The 13,348-nt window shown below is 43.4% G+C and overlaps 1 protein-coding gene across 1 annotated transcript; it reads left to right on the top strand.

The window, feature by feature from the left end:
• Positions 1 to 254: 254 nt before the first annotated feature.
• Positions 255 to 11,553, top strand: LOC310780772 (uncharacterized protein; the record flags this gene model as incomplete). Its single annotated transcript, XM_083641276.1, has 6 exons — positions 255 to 320; positions 1,343 to 2,354; positions 2,508 to 2,544; positions 2,669 to 2,741; positions 2,830 to 3,280; positions 11,546 to 11,553. The coding sequence occupies exons 2-6, from the start codon at positions 1,391 to 1,393 to the stop codon at positions 11,551 to 11,553; spliced, it is 1,533 nt and encodes a 510-aa protein (XP_083497402.1). The 5' UTR covers positions 255 to 320; positions 1,343 to 1,390.
• Positions 11,554 to 13,348: the final 1,795 nt, after the last annotated feature.

Genomic DNA, 13,348 nt, shown 5'->3' with positions numbered 1-13,348 from the left:
GACACAAGAATTTAAGAGTAGTTGTTTTGGGTTTTGTTTGTTTTGTTTCGTTTTGAATCCCCTGTTCCACAATCCAGTCCAGTTGGTGGCGGTAATGCACCTTTAAGTTGGTTGCCAACCGCCATAAAACACTAAAGAAGAAGAAGAAGAAGCTAAAGCTATCGTAGTTAGCGTTAGATCTGTGGTTGGATTTTTTTTTAAGCTAATATCTTAGTTACAACTAGATTGAGCTAACAAGGGGCAGCTTTGTGTTTATATGTGTGGAGTTTGAGAACTCACGATCTCTAGCTCAAGTTAGCTTGCTGGACAATACGCCCGAGGTGAGTCGATAACTAGCTAGCTAGCTGTTAGCTTACCCCGCTAGCCAGGCGCTTCTCGCTCATACTGAGCACATTAGCGCCCGGCGAACGTCACGCATTTCCCATTTTACACTGTGCCATTTTCACGTCTAGGTATAATTGCCGGCTCCTACCTGAGTCTTCACGTGAAGTGAAGACGCTATCCGATGCAAAACATCCTCTTCTTTTAATGACACCTAGTTGTTGCATCCAAATTGTTGCATAAAATCCACTTTTCTGTCTTTCAAAAACCGAAAAGCATTTATCTGGAGCACCTCGAGCAACCCGGAAGTCGTTGTTCCGGGTTGCTTCAGATCAGAGAAGAAGAAGCGGTGCGCCAGATAAATGCTTTTCGGTTTTTGAAAGACAGAAAAGTGGATTTTATGCAACAATTTGGATGCAACAACTAGGTGTCATTAAAAGAAGGGGATGTTTTGCTTTGGCTTTTAGACCTAGACGTGAAAATGGCACAGTGTAAAATGGGAAATGCGTGACGTTCGCCGGGCGCTAATGTGCTCAGTATGAGCGAGAAGCGCCCGGCTAGCGGGGTAAGCTGTTAGCTAGCTTACAAATATGAAAGTTCGCCCACGTAACGTTAGTGGGTGGCTAATACACTATCGTAACCACGTAGCATACATGGAAAACATCAGAGTTTCGTTAAAGATCTTATAGTTGCAACAACATTGAGTTAACAATGCAGGTCTAAATGTGTGGTATTTAATCAGTGTTTTGGGAATATTACCGTGGTGCTAATAATAAGGTGAAGGAACAGCCTCGTGTATTCTGCAATCTGCAGTAGGCTACAGTGCACAATAATGGATGTTATTTAAACTAGCTAGATAACGTTACCGGCTACTTTGGGAAACGATGCTCTGTCATCAGTTTATACTAAGCGAGCTTGCAAAGTGACGTCATACATTGTTCTCAGCATATAGTTTGTCAGCCATTATATGCTTTGTTATGGTTTAACGTCTAAATGTTGCTTTCTTGTCCTGTTCTTCAAGGGGAAGGCGCAGCAAACTTTGTGGCTCTGCTCCTCCTCTGTGAAAACAATGAACCTCATACCTGAAGATGGTCCTGAGGCTTCCACCTCTGAGGCCATCCCCATGAAGCCCAAACGGACCACCCACAGAAACAAACACACACAGCCTGAGGTGGCAGTGGATGCAGCCCAATCATCGTATGGCAGCTGTGAAGAGGGTTCTCTGCTGGACGAGGAGCTGGCAACGGTAGAGGAAGAGAAGGCTGACAAACAAGTGAACAATACAGAGATGGGGAGAGAGCCAGACAGGTCATCAATCACAGCTGCTTCTCCACCTAAGATGCCCTCACCTGAGGTGGTTGTGAGGCTCTCTGCATCCGACCGCTTGTCAGCTGAGATGGCTAAGAAGCCAGAACCTAAGATGCCCTCACCTGAGGTGGTTGTGAGGCTCTCTGCATCCGACCGCCTGTCAGCTGAGATGGCTAAGAAGCCAGAACCTAAGATGCCCTCACCTGAGGTGGTTGTGAGGCTCTCTGCATCCGACCGCTTGTCAGCTGAGATGGCTAAGAAGCCAGAACCTAAGATGCCCTCACCTGAGGTGGTTTTGAGGCTCTCTGCATCCGACCGCTTGTCAGCTGAGATGGCTAAGAAGCCAGAACCTAAGATGCCCTCACCTGAGGTGGTTGTGAGGCTCTCTGCATCCGACCGCTTGTCAGCTGAAATGGCTAAGAAGCCAGAACCTAAGATGCCCTCACCTGAGGTGGTTGTGAGGCTCTCTGCATCCGACCGCTTGTCAGCTGAGATGGCCAAGAAGCAAGAAGCCTCCCCTGGCCGCACAGTGAATACAATTGCGATAGCTGCCTCACCTAAGAGTTCACGGCGGAGCTCTGTGCGGCACTCCCTCAAGCTGCGGCACTTCCTGGCAGGGCTGCACCACAGCCGGACACAGGGGTCAGCGCGCCGGGCCTCCAGACGTTCTTTACTAAAGAAGAAGAAATGCACGGGCGACTCCGCCAGCAGCAGTAATGTCAGTGGTGAGTAATGAGCCACATTTGGTGGAATGTTGCCTCAGTGTGGTTTGGGAGTTTGTCTTGCAAGTTCCACACATTAAATCTGGTTAAGCAATAGGTTATATTGTAATTGTTATTCATTGGCTAATACACCCCCCCCCCCCCCCCCCATTATAGAGGACCCTTCCATGGAATCTGAAGACGGTGGACAGGAGTAAGTGATGAGTAAAATATTTTTTCATGTCCGGGTGAATGTGTAAAGGATGATATTATTATTGTTGTTGCTGTTTTTGTGGGTGTTCCCTGCCTTACCGTCTGTCTCTGTTTGATTATATCAGAGCTGATTGGCGGGAAGAGAGACCTCTCTCAGAGGAGGAGAGGAACATTTTTGAAATGAATCCTTCGGAAGAGGTGAGAAAAATATCACTGTTTTATCACTGATGTTGCAACACACACACACACTGTCCTGATTCCTTCTTACCTTTCTCTTTGGAAACAGAGACACACCAGCGGACCCAGATGTCGCCGCTGTCGGCAGTGTGACAAAACATTCACAACACTTCAAAAGTTAAAGAGGCATCAGAGAGTTCACTCAGGGGACAGACCTTACTCCTGTCAGCAGTGTGGCAAATCTTTCAGAGATTCAAGTGACCTAAGAGCACATCAACGCATCCACAGGGGAGAGAAGCCCTTCCACTGTGACCAATGTGGGAGCAGTTTCAGTCGGTCAAGTACCCTAAGGAGACACAAACTCATCCACACTGGAGAGAAGGCCTTCCACTGTGACCAATGTGGGAGCAGTTTCAGTGACTCAAGTGCCCTAACAAAACACAAACGCATTCACACTGGAGAGAAGCCCTTCCACTGTGACCAATGTGGGAGCAGTTTCAGTCACTCAAGTGCCCTAACAAGACACAAACGCATTCACACTGGAGAGAAGCCCTTCCACTGTGACCAATGTGGAAGCAGTTTCACTTGGGGAAGTTCCCTAATAAAACACAAACGCATCCACACTGGAGAGAAGCCCTTCCACTGTGACCAATGTGGGAGCAGTTTCAGTGACTCAAGTGCCCTAACAAAACACAAACGCATTCACACTGGAGAGAAGCCCTTCCACTGTGACCAATGTGGAAGCAGTTTCACTTGGGGAAGTGCCCTAACAAAACACAAACGCATTCACACTGGAGAGAAGCCCTTCCACTGTGACCAATGTGGGAGCAGTTTCAGTCACTCAAGTGCCCTAACAAGACACAAACGCATTCACACTGGAGAGAAGCCCTTCCACTGTGACCAATGTGGAAGCAGTTTCACTTGGGGAAGTTCCCTAATAAAACACAAACGCATCCACACTGGAGAGAAGCCCTTCCACTGTGACCAATGTGGGAGCAGTTTCAGTGATTCAAGTGCCCTAACAAAACACAAACGCATTCACACTGGAGAGAAGCCCTTCCACTGTGACCAATGTGGAAGCAGTTTCACTTGGGGAAGTGCCCTAACAAAACACAAACGCATTCACACTGGAGAGAAGCCCTTCCACTGTGACCAATGTGGGAGCAGTTTCAGTCACTCAAGTGCCCTAACAAGACACAAACGCATTCACACTGGAGAGAAGCCCTTCCACTGTGACCAATGTGGAAGCAGTTTCACTTGGGGAAGTTCCCTAATACAACACAAACGCATCCACACTGGAGAGAAGCCCTTCCACTGTGACCAATGTGGGAGCAGTTTCAGTGACTCACATACCCTCGCAGCACACAAACGCATCCACAGTGGAACGGGCTACTGGTGTGTCCGCTGTAAGAAAATGTTTGCTCGCTCTAGTAGTCTGAAGAGACACTGCTGCATCTAACCTGCTGAAGAGCACCTCCACTGTCTGCAGCAGGAACCAGCTTCTCTCTGTCCAACCAAACATTCCATAAATAAAAGTTCAGTGACAGCAAAGTCTGACTGTGCAGAAATATGTTTCTCAGCCATAAAATCTTGGCATTGGATTGTAGAATGTTAACCTCAATGTAAAAATGTAATGACAAAGTAAATATAGTCTGGATGGAGACCTTTACAAATAGCTGTTTGAAGTAAATCACAATTGGCGAGTGTTCTGGAAATTTCTGCCCCTTTTGAGGTTTTAAGACTTTGGAAAAAAACAAGCATGGATTTGAACCCGCAACCTACCACATGATGAGAGGCTGCTGCCAGTGTTGGGGAAACTACTTTAAAACTGTAGTTTCCCAAACTAGCTACTTCCCAATGAAAAGTAGTTAAACTACATCTTAACTACTCTCAATAAATGTTAGCTTGTCAAACTAAAACCTACAACTAAAATTATCACAATCTGTCTGGAGTCTGGAATCTCATCACAGAGGTACAACTGAACTGACACTGAGTAAAGTGTAGGTAGGTAGGTGTGTGTGTTTGATCTAGTAAATTATGCCTACAATCTGACCCACACTAAAACCCACTAAAAAGCTTGGTTGCAGGCTGCAGCTGAACAGACCTGATCATCTGTGCATGGCAGCTGGGTTATTTGCCTTCTGAGTAAAGGTTACATTTGAAATAAATACGAAGTGAAAATATCTCCTTTCTATTGCAAAATATCCTTTTCACAGTTCCTTGCACAATAGAATAAACCCATCATCACTGTCACTGCCTGAGTAATCTAAATCTACTGAGCTGGGACTATTTCATCAAATTTACAGATGCCTGTCTTGTCTATAAGATTCTGCATAGCCTGGCTCCTCCCCCCTTGGTGCCTGGCCCCACCCCTGACCCACCACTGCTGACCCCGAACCTGGCCCTCCCTTACATCCCCCTCAACCTACCTGCTCCCCGCTTCATTGACACTCCCAGAGCTGATAAGAGGGGGGGGGAGTAGCGATTGTCTTTTCTGATATGTTTCAATGTAAGCAGGTAACATTTGGAGACTTCTTCTTCTTGGAGACTTCCGAGTTTAATTGTATGTTTAATAAGGAATATGCTATTTGCACCTGTATGTCAAATACGCCGAATTTAAAATGTTGAATCACGTCTAAAGTATGCACACGACATGCGCACCTATGTGCAGTGAATATGCCACTGTCTCTGACTTGTCTTATCACTATACTGCCTTATTGCTTGTTGTGTCTTTTGTTGTTTTTGCACTCATATGCCCTGTTATACTTGTACTATGTTGTAAACGGAGTCCACAGCACAAGAATTTCACAGGTGATACTTGTACCATGGAGTGACAATAAAAATCTTGAATCTTGAATCTTGAATCTTGAATCTTCTCATTGTTCGAATACCTTGCTGCTATTCTGAAATGCTCAACCAATATCATCCAGCAGAGGGCGATCATACATTATACTGGAAGAGGAGACCAACTGTAAGATGTTCTCTTCGTGAGATCTTATGAATAATAGTTTTTTTATAGAATAAATTATATTGGTGATTACAGGGAATACAGAGAATAAATTCCAACAGAGCTGTGATAATCAGACTTTGAACCCATTTCTCAATGAATTGAGGTTTATAGGGTTCCTATCACCCATAGCCTACTGAAAAGAACAGAAAAATCACACATATTTCTGAATATCTTTAGCCTAGCCTATATTTCAAAATTGAATTGTAGGCTTGGATAATTTTCTTTAATTCTTTCTTTCTTTCTTTCTTTCTTTCTTTCTTTGCAGACATAGGTAGGTAGCCTATTTGAGAAATACCAGTGATAGCCTACCCCTACAATGACCTGAATGAATGGTCAGGTCACATCAAGGTTCAGGGCAGACTGCAGAGTAGTGTCAAGCTAGCTAGTGTAACAAGTCATACATCCGGGCAAATCCTTTGAAATAAAACCTATATTGAGGATGTTGCAATATGTTTTTCGTTTTGAGTAATAGGCTACAAGATACAAAACTGGAGATAAGAAGACACCAACTTGTCTGACTGTCTATATTTCCATGCATTGATCATGTCACATCTGTCCTACTGTTTAATGGGCACAGGCCTCCTGCAGCACTCAAACCTTTACAGGCTCTTAAAGTGCTTGACAGGAAGCCAAATACCCATCATCACCCATGCCCGAGAAATCAAAATCTATAAGATTCTGCATAGCCTGGCTCCTACCCCCCTTAGTGCTTTTATAAAGCAAAAAACAACCAATGACAGACGCACCAGGTCTGTGGCAAGAGGGGATTGCATGATACCTTTGAGGAGGTCTGCCTTCGGACAGGTAGCGTTTTCAGTGAGAGCAGCTCACACATGGAACAGTCTCCCCATCACAGTGCAGAGACTGTGTTACTTATCGTTCTTTAATTTAAAGTCAACTTCAAATCTTGGTTGAGTGACAATCAAGTATGCGACCATATACCCTATAACATCTTGACGTGCTTTGTTTTATGTTTTGTATTGTTATCCCCTGTTATTTCATGTGATTTCTATTGATTTTATGAAGTGTGCAGCAGTACAGGTAGCTACAGTGTCTCCTGTTCCTGCATTGTAAATGTATTTTATGTATTTGCAGTTGTCACCATCATACAGGTCTGCCCAGGGACTACGGTTCAAAATGAGCCAAGCTGGCTAAACTGGCACATTTACAGAAATGTTTATTAATGTGCGCTGTCCGTGTCATTTTAAACTCAATAAATGAAATGAAATGAAATGGAGACAGCTTTTGTGTTTGAGACTTTGTCATCTTTAGTAGCCTATGTAACCTAATGTGGTAATTAAACAGAGAGCATTTCAGTGATGCCTTATTGCGGCTGAAATAGGCACAAGGAATTAGTCTCAAATTCAATAGCCATTAGGAACAATTCTGTCAACTAGAATGCCCCCCACCATGTAATACTTTTTAAATGATAAATTTAACCACCTATAGAGCACTTCTTGCATCAAGAAATAGACTATATATATATATATCCTATTTCTTGATATATATATATATCTATATATATCCTATTTCTTGATATATATATATATATATATATATATTTCAATAATGAGAGACTAATAAAAAGTATAACAAGCTTTAATGATACAACAAATACATTTTGGCGTATGACTCCATGATATGATGACGCTCTCCTGAGATGATGAGAGGGCGTCGTCAGTGAAGAATAGGATAGGAAATCCCCCATAGGGAATTCTTCAATCAGGAGTCATGACCGATGGTGGTGGTCAGGGGAGGAGGTGGGGCGAAAACAACTGCTTCAGCGATGATGATCAGCAACTGAGAATGACATGGCACATACACAGCACATAGCAAACAGAGTAAAACATGGACCCTGATATACTATGCTGATTAGGTGATTGGGATCAGCTGGAGAGGAATACCTTGGGCTGATTGGTTATTGCCACATGTGTGGTAAACTGTGAATGGGTGAGGAGACAGCATCAGAGAAAGGGGGCGAGCCTAACAATGAATGGTTATACATCCTCAAAGAAAGGGGGCGTGCACTGTGATATGACGAACTGGGCATTGGCTGTTAAGTAGTCTACATTATTGAAAATAGTCCAAGACATCATATATATATATATATATATATATATATATATATATAGGCTATATATACACACACACACACACAATCAAGTTAACTTTGCCGAACAACAAACAAACAAACAAACAAACAGCTTTACAATCATAGTAGTAAGATATTATTTTCACTACAATAAGCAAAAGGACTCCCTAGTGGTTAAGATTCAATGCTGCCAGATTAGAACCTGTGTCTCTATGGCTGCTGAGATCTGGGGAACAGATAGGCTAGCTAACATGCTACTGCTACAGGCCGACCAGAAGGTCCACCTGATCCTCTGTCCACCTGCACCATGGCTCATTTCAAATCAATCCAACAAAGACACAATAAAAAATGATTTTTAAGATGCCCGGCAGGCAGGTTGCACACATTTATGGGCATGGAATATGCTTAAGTCTCAATAGGTGGCAAAAGCTACACAGAAACTTTGTCAAACAAACAAACAAACAAACAAACAGACAGACAGACAGACAGCTTTACAATTATAGAATTATAGTCGTATATTATTTTCACTAAGCAAAAGATCTCGCTGGTGGTCTAGTGGTTAGGATTCAACATTGCTAAGACTTTTTGCTTTTATTGCTTTTATTGTTTTTAACTATTGATTTACCTTTCATTACTTTGTGCACTTTACTGGCCATTTGTGCACTTTATTCTACTACCTCACTTTATCGGTCGCTGCGTGTCTGCACTTTACTGATCGCTGTGCACTTTACTGATCGCTGTGCACTTTACGGATCGCTGTGCACTTTACCGATCGCTGTGCACTTTACCGATCGCTGTGCACTTTACCGATTGCTGTGCACTTTAATGCTACCTTGCACATTATCGGTCATTGTGTGCCACAAACAAGGTCCTTGATGTTTTATTTAGCCTTTTATTTATTTTAACTATATGCATGTAACATGCTTAACATGCTACTTGTGTTGTTTCTTGTCAATGTTCTTATTTGTATGTCTATATGCTGCAACTCAATTTGCCCTTTGGGACACTAATAAACTTGAACTTGAACTTGAACTTGAACTTGAACTTGAACTTGAAGACACCAAAGTAGGGTGTGAGGTAAAATCAATAACTGCCACGGTGAGGTGTTGAAAATAAAATGACACCATGCCATAGTGGTGTTTAATATGAGTTATGAACATTTGTTCCTATTCTCAAAATGTCCCATTCATCTGTCAAGAGTAAATACTGAGTACTTGTTTGGGAAATTTGCCAAATCTTTACACCCGAGGTCATTCAATTAAAGCAGTAGAGCTGAAATTAAACTTAAATTACACCAGAATAATAATAATAATAATACATCGGATTTATATAGCACTTTTCCAAGTGCTCAAAGACGCTTCACAATACAAAACAATACAATACAATAACTTAAGAATAGAGAAGAAGAAAAAATAAAAAAAATAAAAAGTGAGAGAGGAAGGAGTTCATGGGTTGAAGGCAAGCGTGAAAAGGTGGGTTTTGAGGGCGTGTTTGAATGATGACAGAGTGTCTGCTTGACGGATATGGGTGGGGAGGGCGTTCCAGAGGGTGGGGGCAGCTGCAGCGAAGGCCCTGTCGCCCCAGGTCCGGAGCTTCGTTCTGGTGGTTTGGAGGAGGTTAGCATCTGCGGACCTGAGGCGACGGGTGTGGAGGTGAAGGAGGTCAGAGAGATAGGAGGGGGCCAGGTTGTTGAGGGCTTTGAAGGTGATGAGTAATAATTTGAATTGAATACGTGATGGGGAGCCAGTGGAGATCGTGGCGGATGGGGGTGATGTGGTCGGAGCGGCGGGTGGAGGTGAGCATGCGGGCAGCGGAGTTTTGGACGTATTGGAGTTTTTTGAGGGTTTTGGTGGGTGTGCCGTATAGGATGCTGTTGCAGTAGTCCAGTCGGGATGTGATGAAAGCGTGAGTCAGTGTTTCAGCAGCAGAGAGGGATAGTGAGGGGCGTAGACGGGCAATGTTCCTGAGGTGAAAGAAGGCGGATTTGGTGATCTGGTTGACATGCGGGATGAAGGAGAGGGTGGGGTCGAGAATGATTCCAAGGTTGCGGACTTGGGTGGAGGGGGTGACAGTGGAGCCGTCAATGTTGACAGAAAAATCCTGGGTGGAGCGGGTGAGGGAATTTGGGCCAATGATGATGATTTCGGATTTGTCACAGTTGAGTTTCAGAAAGTCATGTTGAAAACAAAACCCCACAGTTCATTGTACCATGTCATTATGCCCTGAGTGACCACTCTATGACGTTCTGCACTAGGAGAGTCCAAAAATGCTTGTATAATACTCACAATACTATAAATATAAGATCTATGAAGAACTACAGTAAGGAGGCTTTCATTGAAAGTTTAGGTAGACAAAATTGGGCTCCAGTGCTTCAATGTGTCGAGGTGCATGGAGCATGTTTCAATAATGAGAGACTAAGAGAAAGTATAACAAGCTTTAATGATACAACAAATTAATTTTGGCGTATGACTCCATGATATGATGACGCTCTCCTGAGATGATGAGAGGGCGTCGTCAGTGAAGAATAGGATAGGAAATCCCCCATAGGGAATTCTTCAATCAGGAGTCATGACCGATGGTGGTGGTCAGGGGAGGAGGTGGGGCGAAAACAACTGCTTCAGCGATGATGATCAGCACTGAGAATGACACATGGCACATACACAGCACATAGCAAACAGAGTAAAACATGGACCCTGATATACTACGCTGATTAGGTGATTGGGATCAGCTGGAGAGGAATACCTTGGGCTGATTGGTTATTGCCACATGTGTGGTAAACTGTGAATGGGTGAGGAGACAGCATCAGAGAAAGGGGGCGAGCCTAACAATGGATGGGTTATACATCCTCAAAGAAAGGGGGCGTGCACTGTGATATGACGAACTGGGCATTGGCTGTTAAGTAGTCTACATTATTGAAAATAGTCCAAGACATCATTTAAAACTGTGTTTATGGAGAACATTGATAAACTGGCCCCTAGAAAAACGGTTAGAATAAAACATAGAACAGAGCCATGGATAAATGATGAAATTTTAAAATCAATTAAGGTGAGGAATTCACTATTTTTGGAGTTTAGGAAAACAAGGGATGAGATCAGTTTTGAGTGTTACAAGAAAGTTAGAAATGAAACAAAAAGGATGATTATGGCAGCCAAGAAATCCTTCCTTAATGACAAAAGAATGGAACACAGACACAACTCAAAAAAACTCTGGAAGATTCTGAATGAGCTGGGATACAGCAATAGACTGAAAACCAAAACTACAAACTTGTGCCTTAACATCAATGGCAAAGCTACATCTGATAAAGCGGCAGTGGCAAATGATTTAAATTCATATTTTACAACCATTGCTAGTAAACTGGTAGACAATCTGCCCAGCCACTCTGGCACCTTTGGTCAAACTCATGTACAGAGGTTTTATGCAGATAAGGGGATTAATGAAGATGCCTTTAATCTTACAGAAATCTCTGAATCTTGTATAATAAAGAAACTCACTGAATTGAACAACTCCAAAGCAACAGGTCCGGATGGTATACCTGCACATTTCCTGCGGGATACTGCAGAAGTCATTGCACCTTGTTTAACCCACATAGTGAATCTTTCGATTAGGAGTGGAGTTTTTCCCAGTGACCTTAAAATGGCCAGAGTGATGCCGCTGCACAAAAAGGGTAGCAAACTCGACCATGGGAACTATCGTCCAGTGTCCATCTTGTGTGTTCTCTCTAAGGTCATTGAGAAGATTATCCATGAGCAAATTGACAGCTATCTTTCAAGCCATAACATAATGTATGAATTGCAGTCAGGCTTCAGGAAAAAGCACTCCACGGATACCTGTTTAGTATACCTAATTGATTTTATCAGTAAGGAAGTGGATGGGGGTAAAGTCTGTGGAATGGTTTTACTGGATTTACAAAAAGCTTTTGACACAGTTGACCATAGCATACTGTTGATGAAGCTAAAGGCAATTGGTTTCAACAATATATTAGCTGGGTGAGGTCCTACCTTACAGAGAGAATGCAAGTGGTCGATGTTGGAAGAACTCTCTCAGCGCCAAAGGCCACTACATGTGGGGTCCCCCAAGGAAGTGTGCTTGGCCCTTTGTTTTTCTTGCTGTATGTGAATGACCTTATATCTGCTTGTGACACTAATTTATTTTTGTATGCAGATGACTCAGCGCTCCTTGTGTCCCACAAGGATATGGTAGTGGTTGAAGAGATTCTGAGCAAGGAATTAGGCAGAGTGAGCACCTGGTTAGCCGATAACAAATTATCCCTTCAAACGGAATCAATCCTCTTCGGATCCAAAATCAAGTTAGGCAGACTTTCAGCTCTGGAAGTGAAGGTAGGTGATTCTGCCATTACTGCTAAAGAGTCGGTAAACTACCTAGGTTGTGTCTTGGACAAATCATTGTCAGGGGAGAACATGGGTGTAAAGGTCCTGACCAAAGTAAACCAAAAATGTAAATTTTTAGCAAGAAAATCGCAGTGTTTAAATCCAAACACTCTGAAAACATTAGCAGAGGCCTTAGTGCAGTGCCACTATGATTATGCTTGCTCTTCCTGGTATAGTGGCTCACCAAAACAAATAAAGCACAGACTTCAGACATCACAAAATAAGCTGGTTAGGACAGTGCTCAAACTTCACCCACGTACACATCTCAGCTCATCGCACTTTGAAGGGCTGAACTGGTTACCTGTGGGAAAGAGAGTAGCTCAGATCAAGTTGGGGGTGGCCTTTAGAATAAGGCAAGCTACAGTCCCCTCGTATCTGCTAAATTATTTTAGCTGGGTGTGTGAGACTCACAATTATTCCACTAGAGGAAGCAATACAAATATAATTCCACAAAGATTTAAGAGTTCTATGGGGCAAAATTCCTTTTTGTATACAGCAGGAGTGCTATGGAACCAGTTACCATCCTTGTGATGTATTTGATGATGTAGTCCTTGGTAATATTCCCCGGGGTGCCACCGGAGGGCGATGGTGGGTTTGACATGGTGTTGTATGCTTCCGGTTCCTGTCTGTCCAGTGTGGAATAAAGTAAATATCGAACAGCAGTGAAATTCTCTCTCTCTCTCTATCCTGTTATTATACAGTAAATAAGTACAGCAAGCTAAAGCTTGTGAACATTACAATTGGCGACGAGTACGGTACACCTGGCGTGCACTACGGCGCGGGAGTGACGAAGAATCCGCGTTCGTTGTTGTGGATTGCTTTAGTTAGCTAGCTTAGCTGATAACGTGTAGGCTAGGCTAGAGGCAGTGCCGTGTCTGTAACGTTACGTGACAAGACGACATGGCGGGGATCATCGGTCATATCGATGGCTTTGATGAGTCGACGGAGCAGTGGTCAACATATGTGGAGAGGTTTGAACTTTTCGTGCTGGCAAATACAATTGACGATAAGAAGAAGCCGCCAGTTTTCCTGAGTGTGATCGGGCCGGCAACATATGGACTGCTACGCAGCTTGATTGCTCCAGACAAGCCCGGAGACAAGAGTTATGCTGAAGTAGTGGGAGTGTTAAAAGCCCATT

Source organism: Poromitra crassiceps (genome assembly GCF_964638095.1).
Source record: "Poromitra crassiceps genome assembly, chromosome: 8".
Classification (NCBI taxonomy): domain Eukaryota; kingdom Metazoa; phylum Chordata; class Actinopteri; order Beryciformes; family Melamphaidae; genus Poromitra; species Poromitra crassiceps.
The sequence above is the reverse complement of the archived record's forward strand: the minus strand, read 5'-3'. Positions and strand labels throughout refer to the sequence as shown.